Here is a 10,326-nt window from a genome sequence, read left to right on the forward strand (position 1 = left end):
CACAGCCTCTCTCTTTCATTTGTTTTTTCTCAAGCAATTGGTCCACTAAGATTTCCTGTGCCCTCCAGTGTTTCCCAGTCTGTCCTTTGCCGGCATGAGTGGCTATGATAGTCTTTCCTTGTGAGCCATTCTTTTGCTTAATTTCTCCTTAAAATCTATATTCTAGCTTAGGTTGAAAGAGTTCCTTTCTTAATCTCATTTTTTTCTGTCATGACTGTCATCCCATAGTTGAATCGCTGAGATCAATGGTTAAAAGCACCTAGTTTGTCACCTTCCTTTAGCTGGCAGATCTGTTGGGGGAGTGAACTCCACTTTTTAAATTTTTTATTTAAATACATTTTTGTATAAGGACAGCGTTTTAAATCTTTGTATTTGAATTCTAGGCCTTGAGAGAGACATCTAATATCTGCTTATCAGCATTCTTGACCATCACCCTAATTCTTTCACATCTTCACTTTACAAGCCTAACCCCCAAAGTCATGGTGTTTTCTAACCTTTGACACTCATTGCCACTTGTACAATTCTGTGTTTTATAGCCAATAATAAGACCTATACAGACAAATAATGTATGTGTATATGTCTATATATGCATATTTTTTCATTTAATTTTTTAAATTTAATCCTTACAATAATGTTGTAAGGTAGGTAGTGCTATTATTCTCTTTTTTATCATTTAGAGATCTGAGAATTTAAGAAGGCATATAAAGCTCTACAATTATACAGTTAGTATAAGGAAGACTAAAAAGACAAGATTCAAACACATCTGTGAACAATTCAAAAAGCCTGTGCTTTTAGCCACCTCACTGTCAGCATTTGTAGATATACTGGTAATAATTAGGGTGAAGTTATGGGGAACAGGTTATGGTGGAGTATGGAGCTCACTAATTCAGTTAATACTTTCTGTAGTTTAAAGAATGGTTATTTCACATTCTCTCTCTCTCTCCTCTCTCTCTCTCTCTCTCCCCCCCTCCCTCTCTCCCACCCTTCAGTGAAAGGTCAAGAAGGTGCAATTAACACTTCATCAGAGCATCACCTTTCCTTTTTCTGTTGTTGATCCTGTTTTAGAAAAGCAGCGTCATGATGTTTCATAAGTACCACTAAGCTGTCTGCTGATGGAAGTTTTGACATTTATGTCCAGCCTTAATTCACTATTTTAGAAAAATGTCCAACACATATATTTCTATGCTGAAATAACTCATAATAAATATAGCTGCCTCACTGCTTTTGCATGAATTACACTTTTCACTAAATGTGTATATGCAATAGAGAAGCTTACCTTGTTGTGGGGGGAAAAAAAAGGACAGTCAATCCTGAATCATGAGTCTGAAATCAGAAATTCAGCCATGGAATGCCATCAAAGATACTCTCCATCAGGTACTGGTCAAAAGGTAACCAAAATGTTTGTACTCTTATATTTTCCTGAAAAACAAGTTTCCAGATCTGCAAGGCAGGTGAAGATGGAGGAAAGAACACTCAGATGGAGTCAGAAACTTGAGTACAAATCCTGAGTCCATCCTTAATTCTTATTGTGCCCTTGGAGGAGTGACTCATCTTCCTATTTGTAAAATAAACAAAATTACCTCTCCCATGCATTTCACAGAATTGTGTCTATGAATAGCAAATGAGAGAAGTTCTATAAACACTTTGCTGAGGTGTTATCATTTAAAGTCAGTCAATATAATTTCCACCTAGGAGTGTTTTCTCTGGCCATGATTGTAGGCTCATAGCAAATGTTCAGGTTACAGATGGGGAAAGGGGCAAATCTGCATATATTAACAACTGTTACCATTCAGATGCACAAATGACAGCAAGAGGAGCCCAGCACACAGTCCAGTTTCGCTAATATTGTGTCACATGAAGTTATATTGAGATTTCAGAGGAGGATGCAGGGGAATCAACAGGAAGTATTGAGAGCTCTCTGGGGATGCTTCCCAGGAGGGCATCTAAGCTCTCATCGCACTTTTTCAAGAAAGAAGCAATCAATCTGGATATGTTGATAGTGTACACATGATTTTATATTGTTGTTTTTCATTTTCTAATTAAAGTATAATTTACAAAGCGTAATATCCATAGCTTTTAGTGTAAATTTATAAGAGGCTGGTCAAATTTATATGGTCGTGTAACCACTACTACAATCATGATATAAAAGAGCTCCATTATCTGAACAAAACCCCTGAACTTTTTTTCCCAAGAATTGATTTTTTTATTTTAAAATATTTAATTGACAAATAAATATTGCATATATTTAATGTGTACAATGTAGTGATTTGAATATGCATAATGATTAGTAGATAATCATAACAATTATCACAATCAATGAATGAACACATCCATTACCACCCATGCTATATATTGGATTTCTAGTTCAGGTTATAACTAAAAGTTTGTATCTCTTGATAAACTTCTCCCCATTTCCCCTACCCCACTCTCAGCCTCTGGAAACCACTTTTTGTTGTTTGTTTGTATGAGTTTGACTTTTTTAGATTTCACATATGACAGATCATGCGATATTTTTCTTTGTGTCTGGCTTATTTCATTTAGCATAAGGTCCTCCGGTTTCATCCATGTTGTCACAAATGGCAGGTTATTTTCTCTTTCTAAGCCTGAATAACATATATAACATATATATATGAATGATACATAATATATAATATTAATAATACTATATCACAATATATCATCACCATCGATGGACACTTAGGCAGTTATCATGTCTTGGCTATTGGGAATAGTACTGTAATGAATGTGACAGTGCAGATATCTCTTTGAAGTACTGATTTAATTTCTGCATTATTACCCGGAAGAGAGATTGCTGGATCCTATGGTAGCTCTAGTTTTTTATTTTTGAAGAACCTCCATATTGTTTTTTATAATGGCTGTACCAATTTACATTTCCACCAATAGCGTGCTAGGGTTCCCTTTTTTCCACATCTTCACCAACAGCTATCTTTCATATTTTTGATAATAGTCCTTCTAACAGGTGTGAGGTGATATTTAATTGCAGTTTTGATTTGCCTTACTCTGATGATTAGTGATATTGAGCACATTTGAAAGTACCTCTCTGCCACGTCTATGTTTTCTTTAGAGAAGTGTCTATTTAGGTCTTTTGCCCATTTCTTAGATTGTTTGCTTTTTTGCTATTGAGTTATATGAGTTACTTGTATATTACAGATATTAACCCTTTGTAAGATATATAGTTTGCAAATATTTTCTCTAATTTCATAGCTTGTCTTTTCATTTTGTTGATTGTTTCTTTTGTTATGCAGAAGATATTTAGTTTGCTATACTCTTAATTGTCCAATTCTGCTTTTGTTGCCTGTGCTTTTGGAGTTGTACCCCAAAAGTCATTTCCAAGACCAATGTCAAGGAGATTTTCCCCTACATTTTCTTCTAGGAGTTGTGTGGTTTCACCTTATATTTAATTCTTAAATACATTTTGAGCTATTTTTGTAAGTGGTATAAAATGAGGGCCCAATATCATTCTTTTGCATGTGGACATACAGTTTTCCTAGCACCATTTACTGAAGAGACTGTGTCCTTTCCCTATTGCATATTCTTGGTGCCCTTGTTGAATATTAGTTGACTGTATACATGTGGTTTACTTCTGGATTCTAGTCTGGGGTTCTGGACAGGCCAGCTGGTAGTGACCTTGGTCACTTAGCAGTTTTTGGTAGGATCATTAGGGTTTTCTATATATAAGAACTTGTCATCTGAAAACAGGGACAATTTAATTTCTTTCTTTTTAATTTAGATGTGTTTAATTTCTTTCCCTTGCCTAATTGCTCTGGCTAGGACTTCTGATACTATGTTGAATAGAAATGGCAAGAGCATACATGCTTGTCTTTTTCCTGATCTGAGAGAAAAAACTTTTAACTTTTCCCCATTGAATATGATATTAGCTATGGGTTTGTCATGTATGGCTTTCATTGTATTGAGGTAAAATATTTCTATATCTAATTTGTTGAGAATTTTTATTATGAAACAATGCTAAATTTTGTCAAATGCTTTTTATGAATCTATTGAGATTATCACATTGTTTTTGTTCTTTATTTTGTTAATGGGGTGTATCACATTTATTGATCCATGTAGGCTGAACCATCCTTGCATCCCAGGGTTAAATCTCACTGCATTATGGTGTATGATCCTTTTAATGTGTTGCTGAATTCATTTTAGTCACAAACATTTTGGTTATATATATTGCCTTTGCATCACCCAAGCCAGAGCTACACGCATGCCCAATCCCCAGAGAGTGAGGTCCTTGCCCCTTAGTTATGAATTTACTCATCCCTTCCACCCCCCTCCCACCTGCCCGGCACCGGATCAATATTACTTCCATGTGTGCACCTAAGTGTTGATCAGTTAGTACCAATTGATGGTGAATACATGTGGTGCTTGTTTATCCATTCTTATGATGCTTCACTTTAAAGTATGGGCTCTAGCTCCAACCAGGATAATACAAGATGTGTTAGTTAACCATTTTTTAAAATAATATATTAATTGTGGTTCTGGTTATATAACCATGCACATTCCACCAAATCCTTAGATATACACACTAAAATCATGGACCTTACTGTTGGTAAGTTATACTTTAATTAGAAGATAAAAAGGCAACAATAAGCAATACAAAATCATGTGTGCATACTCAACATATCCAGCTAAATTCCCCACAGACAGTTTAATTGCTTCTTTCATAGAGAAGTGGGATGAGGAGCTATAGATGCCCTCATGTGGGGTGTCCCCTGAGGGCTTCCTATCTCTATAAACCCCTCCTAATTCTCTTTCATTAGCCTGTGAAATCCTAAGACTCTATGATATCATTTTAAGAGACAAGAGTGTGTACTGGGCCACTTTATTTTTCCAAATGCATACAGCTGTCAGTACCTACAGGCCTTCTCCAGACCTGAGATTTGCTAAGTCTGCAACCAATTGCCAAGGAAATCACATCAAGATTAAAATTATATTGAATGACCTTAAAATGATAACCCCTTAACCGGTTGGTTTTATTAAAGACCTTCCCTTATCTGCTATTTACAGATGAAATTCTGTGAATTATGTAGGAGAGGTAATTTTATTGTGTTTGTTTGTTTTATAAATAAAAAGGAGGTAAGTGGCCCCTCCAAGTAAGACTTAGTGGTAGATTCAGAACCCAAACTCAGGGACTTAGATGCATGGTAGTGTTTTTCCCTCCATCTTTCCTTGTCTTAAAGAGCTTGGAACCTTTTGACAACTACATGTGAGAGAGTGTCTCTAAGAGCATTTAAGCCTTATTTCATGACTGAACTTCTGATTTTAGACACATTATTCAGGATTCTGTTCCAGCAACAAGGTAAGTGTCTATATTTCATATACAGTTTTAGTAAATAGGATAATTCATGCAAAAGTAGTGGGACAATTCTACATATTATACTATGCTTCTTGAGCACAGAAATATGTGCTTTAAACATTTTTTTTCTAAAACAGTAAGATGAAGTTGGGGTATAGATGTCAAAACTTCCATTAATAGGGACTTTAGTGATACTTATGAAGTATCATACTGCTTCCCTAAAGAAGATGAACAAAAATTAAGATAATGCTCTGATTGAGTAGGTGGTAATTTTGTCTTATTCACTATCAAGCTCCTACTGGAGATAAAACTAACAAACAAACTAACAAACAAAAATAGCAGAAGTGTGAATCAACAGTTCTTTAAACTACAAAAAGAATGAAATGAATTGACAAGAATCAAACCACATTTTAACATTTTTCTAAACATATGGATTGTGAGGTAGCAAAAAGCAAAGATTTTGATTCCCTCCCCACCCAGCTGCCCGACACCTGATAAATGTTATTCCTATATGTCCACTTAGGTGTTGATCAGTTAATACCAATTTGCTGGTGAGTACATGTGGTTATTTTTCCATTCTTGAGATACTTCACTTAATAGAATGGGTTCCAGCTCTAGCCAGGAAAATACAAGAGGTTCTATATCACTGTTGTTTCTTATAGCTGAATAGTACTCCATGGTATACATATACCATATTTTATTAATCCACTCACTTATTGATGGGCATTTGGGTTGTTTCCACAGCTTTGCAATTGTGAATTGTGCTACTATAAACATTTGAGAGCAGATTTGTTTTTTTATAGAGTGACTTTTGGATAGATGCCCAGCTGTGGGATTGCTGGATCAAGTGGTAGATCCACTTGTATAGCTTTAAGGTATTTCCATATTGATTTCCACAGAGGTTGAAGTAGTTTGCAGTCCCACCCGCAGTGTAGGAGTGTTCCTATCTCTCCACATCCATGCCAACATTTATTGTTTTGGCCATTCTCACTGGAGATAAGTGATATCTCATCGTGGTTTTGATTTGCATTTCCCTGATGATTAGAGATGTTGAGCATTTTTTTCATATGTTTGTTGGTGATTATTCTGTCTTCTTTTGCAAAGTTTCTGTTCATGTCCTTTGCCCACTTTTTGATAAGGTTGTTTGATTTTTTCCTTGCTGATTTTCCTGAGTCCTAAATAGATTCTAGTTATCAGCCCTTTATTGGATGTGTAGCTTGCAAAAATTTTCTCCCATTCTGTGGGTTGTCTGTTTGCTCTTGTGACAGTTTCTTTGGCTATGCAGAAGCTTTTTAATTTGATCAGGTCTCATTTATTAAATCTTGAATATTCTTGATACTAGTTGTGTAATTGTACAATATTACATAACTTTTCAAATCTCTAATTCCCCTAATGGTAAAACAAAACAAAACAAAATAATATTAACTTGTACCACACAAATACACACAAACACACACATACACACATTTATATGAAAAACTTTAGAATTAGCTGCAGAACAAAATATATCCTAAAAGTGTTTATGTATGTTAAAGTTCACAACCATAATACTTATGATTGCTGTAATACTTATAAGCCAAACTTATAGGCTGTAGTGTGGAAAGATGGCAGGCAATAGTAGTTAGCAGAATATAAATGCCCTTTTTAATTTAATACACTGTTCGTGCACAAGACCTGATTCAAATAATTTTGCAGCATAGAGCTTGCCACCAAACAGGTTTGCAGACTAAATGTAACCCACAGGTGATGCATTTTAAACTCTAAATATCTGTATTCAACCAAGGGATGACAATAATAATGGAAAGAATCAGTTTAATAATAGAAGACTCTTTCAAGCCAATCTACAATATAAATTTTAAGGAAGAAATTAAACAAAAGAATGGCTTATGTGGAATAGCTAGAGAACCCAATCATATGGGTGGAATATAGAATTACTAGAGGGTACAGAACATCTCAAACGTCCTAGCGTATGAAAAAAGACAAACTGAAGAGCGAGACTATATAACTTCAAAGTTTACCCAAAATATGAAGCCCTACAGATATGAAGCCCCCTTTATCAAACTAACACAGAGACCATGATTCTATCCCAGTAATACTCTTATAACTAGCATTCATCAGAATTTTGTTTGTGGTTTTTAAAATAATTTTCAAAAACAATACCTGGAAGCAGGTCTCATTAATATTTTTATTTTTCAGTTAGAATAAATGAGGTTCAGGGAAGTAAAGTTGGGACCAAGACTGCCTAGGTAGTAAATGGTAGGGCTGATATACACCTTTCCCTAGAGCCCAAGCTCTGTACCTGATGCTCTGTCTTCCCCCAGAATTTCCTTTGCAGGGTTGTACATTCCCCTACTGCCTCATTTATCCTAAGACTGCTAATGTGCATGTATCTCTGTTTCTTCACTGTGAAACCTCAGTCACTGACTTTGTACCAATGAAGACAATGAGTAATTATAAATTGCTTCCCTTTCAATTTGATTTATATCCAATTAAGACCACTGGACTTGAGAATTTGTCTCCTTGGCCCAAAGATTGGCTTGACAATTAATACCTGTGTAAATATAAATAAGTCATTTAATCTTATGTGTTTCATAATTTAAATAAATATAATAAGTAACCAACCTCAGTTAATATTGTTGAAAGGAATCAATAAATATACATGTGAATTCTCTAGAGCAGTTCCTAGTGTGTGAGTAACATAGAAAATATTCTTTTTCTAGACTAGGGAAAATTGAATTAACAGATAAATGCATTCCAGATAAGTCACCTTGGACAAGTCATGAAATATTTTACATATTGGTTTATAAATTTATAAAATCAAAACTTGGAAGATTATTCATAAAGATACTTTAAATTCAACAGATTATAACTGTAGATAATACACTAAATATTGTTGTCAGGCCTATGCTGTAGATCTATACAATTTTAAACTAAAATTTTTTGCTATCATTAAATAATGTGTATGAGATTTATATAATTCTAAACCTCTTTTTTGTTTATCACTCTAATCCTTTATATCTCATTGCTGAAGGACATCTCCTCATTCACATTGACACTGATGGAGAATTGTACAGAAGTGACACAGTTCATTCTTCTAGGACTAACCAATGCCCCGGAACTCCAGGTCCTCCTCTTTATATTACTCACTCTCATTTACCTCTTAACTCTGATTGGGAACCTGGGGATGATGGTGTTGATCCTGTTGGACTCTCGTCTCCACACTCCCATGTACTTTTTCCTCAGTAGCTTGTCTCTAGCAGACTTTGGATACTCCTCAGCTGTCACTCCCAAGGTCATGGCTGGGCTCCTCATAGGAGACAAGTTCATCTCCTACAACACATGTGCTGCTCAAATGTTCTTTTTTGTAGCTTTTGCCACTGTGGAAAATTACCTGTTGGCATCAATGGCCTATGACCGCTACGCGGCAGTGTGTAAACCACTACATTACACCACCACCATGACGACGAGTGTGTGTGCTCAGCTGGCCATAGGCTCCTACATCTGTGGTTTCCTAAATGCTTCCTTCCACATTGGGGACATATTCAGTCTCTCTTTCTGTAAATCCAGCCTGGTCCATCACTTTTTCTGTGATGTTCCAGCAGTCATGGCCCTGTCTTGCTCTGATAAACACATTAGTGAGGTGGTTCTGGTTTTTATGTCAAGCTTTAATGTTGTTTTTGCTCTGTTGGTTATTTTGATCTCCTACATGTTTGTATTTATCACCGTCTCAAAGATGCACTCAACTCAGGGACACCAGAAGGCTTTGTCCACCTGTGCTTCTCACCTCACTGCAGTCTGCATCTTCTATGGGACAGTCATCTTCATGTACTTACAGCCCAGCTCCAGTCACTCCATGGACACAGACAAAATTGCATCTGTGTTCTATGCTGTGGTCATCCCCATGCTAAACCCTGTTGTCTACAGCCTGAGGAACAACGAAGTCAAGAGGGCATTCAAGAAAGTTGTTGAGAAAGCAAAACTTTCTCTATGATTGGGAATTTAACATTGCAGTATGCACAATAATGTTTCATTCATCTCATATCTTCTTCATGAGATGAGTTACTAAGATATTTAAAAACCCATAATGCATTTAAATTCCTGAGGTGATATGCTTACCTCTTCAGAAGTCCATAGTCTAGTAATAAAATATTCTCAGAAATGTAATGCCTGAATGAAGAAGGCTTAAAGGAATTGTTATAAGTTTTAGGACTTGCTTGTCAAACCTTGATAACGATATTTCATTTATTCACTTGTTCCACTTACATTTTCCTTACCACATTCTAATGCAAACATACATGTGAAACAGGAGCAGCAACAACCCCATGAACAAAAGTACATGTATATAACCTTTTGGGGCACATAGACATTACACTGAAAACTTTGTCAGAGGTAAATGGAGTGTAGCTAGTTTTTAATTTAAATAATGTAAATAATTAATTGGGTATTATAGTCTAAATTTATTTTTATTTTGATTTTTGAGTAGAATATTTTTAGAGCAGTTTTAGGTTCACATTAAAATTGAGAGGAAGGTACATAAATTTCCCATTCTGCCCCCACATACTCATAGCCTCCCCCATGGTCAATATCTTCTACCACAATGGTACGTTTGTTACAAAGGATGAACCTACAATGATATATCATTATCACCCAAAGATCATAGTTTACATTAGGATTTACTCTTGGTGTTGTAAGTTCTATGGGTTTGGACAAACATATGATGACATGTATTCATCATTATAACATCATATAGGGTACTTTCAATGCCCTAAAAATCCTCTGTGCTCAGCCTATTCATTCCTTCTTCTCCCCAATCCCTGAAAACTACTGATCTTTTTCTGTCTCTGTAGTTTTGTCATATAGTTGAAATCATACAGTAGCCTGTATGATTTCAACTATAATGTAGCCTTTTCTTATTGGTTTCTTTCATTTGGTAATATGAATTGTTTTCTCCATGTCTTTTCATGGCTTTATAGCTCATATCTTTTTAACACTGAATAATATTC

The 10,326-nt window shown here is 35.4% G+C and overlaps 1 protein-coding gene across 1 annotated transcript; it reads left to right on the forward strand.

Annotated features, from left to right (window-relative positions):
• Positions 1-8,378: 8,378 nt before the first annotated feature.
• On the forward strand, positions 8,379-9,314 carry LOC105863168 (olfactory receptor 5B2). Its single transcript, XM_012749983.3, has one exon. The coding sequence runs from the start codon at positions 8,382-8,384 to the stop codon at positions 9,312-9,314; it is 933 nt and encodes a 310-aa protein (XP_012605437.2). The 5' UTR covers positions 8,379-8,381.
• Positions 9,315-10,326: the final 1,012 nt, after the last annotated feature.

This window comes from Microcebus murinus, chromosome 4 (genome assembly GCF_040939455.1).
Source record: "Microcebus murinus isolate Inina chromosome 4, M.murinus_Inina_mat1.0, whole genome shotgun sequence".
Lineage (NCBI taxonomy): Eukaryota > Metazoa > Chordata > Mammalia > Primates > Cheirogaleidae > Microcebus > Microcebus murinus.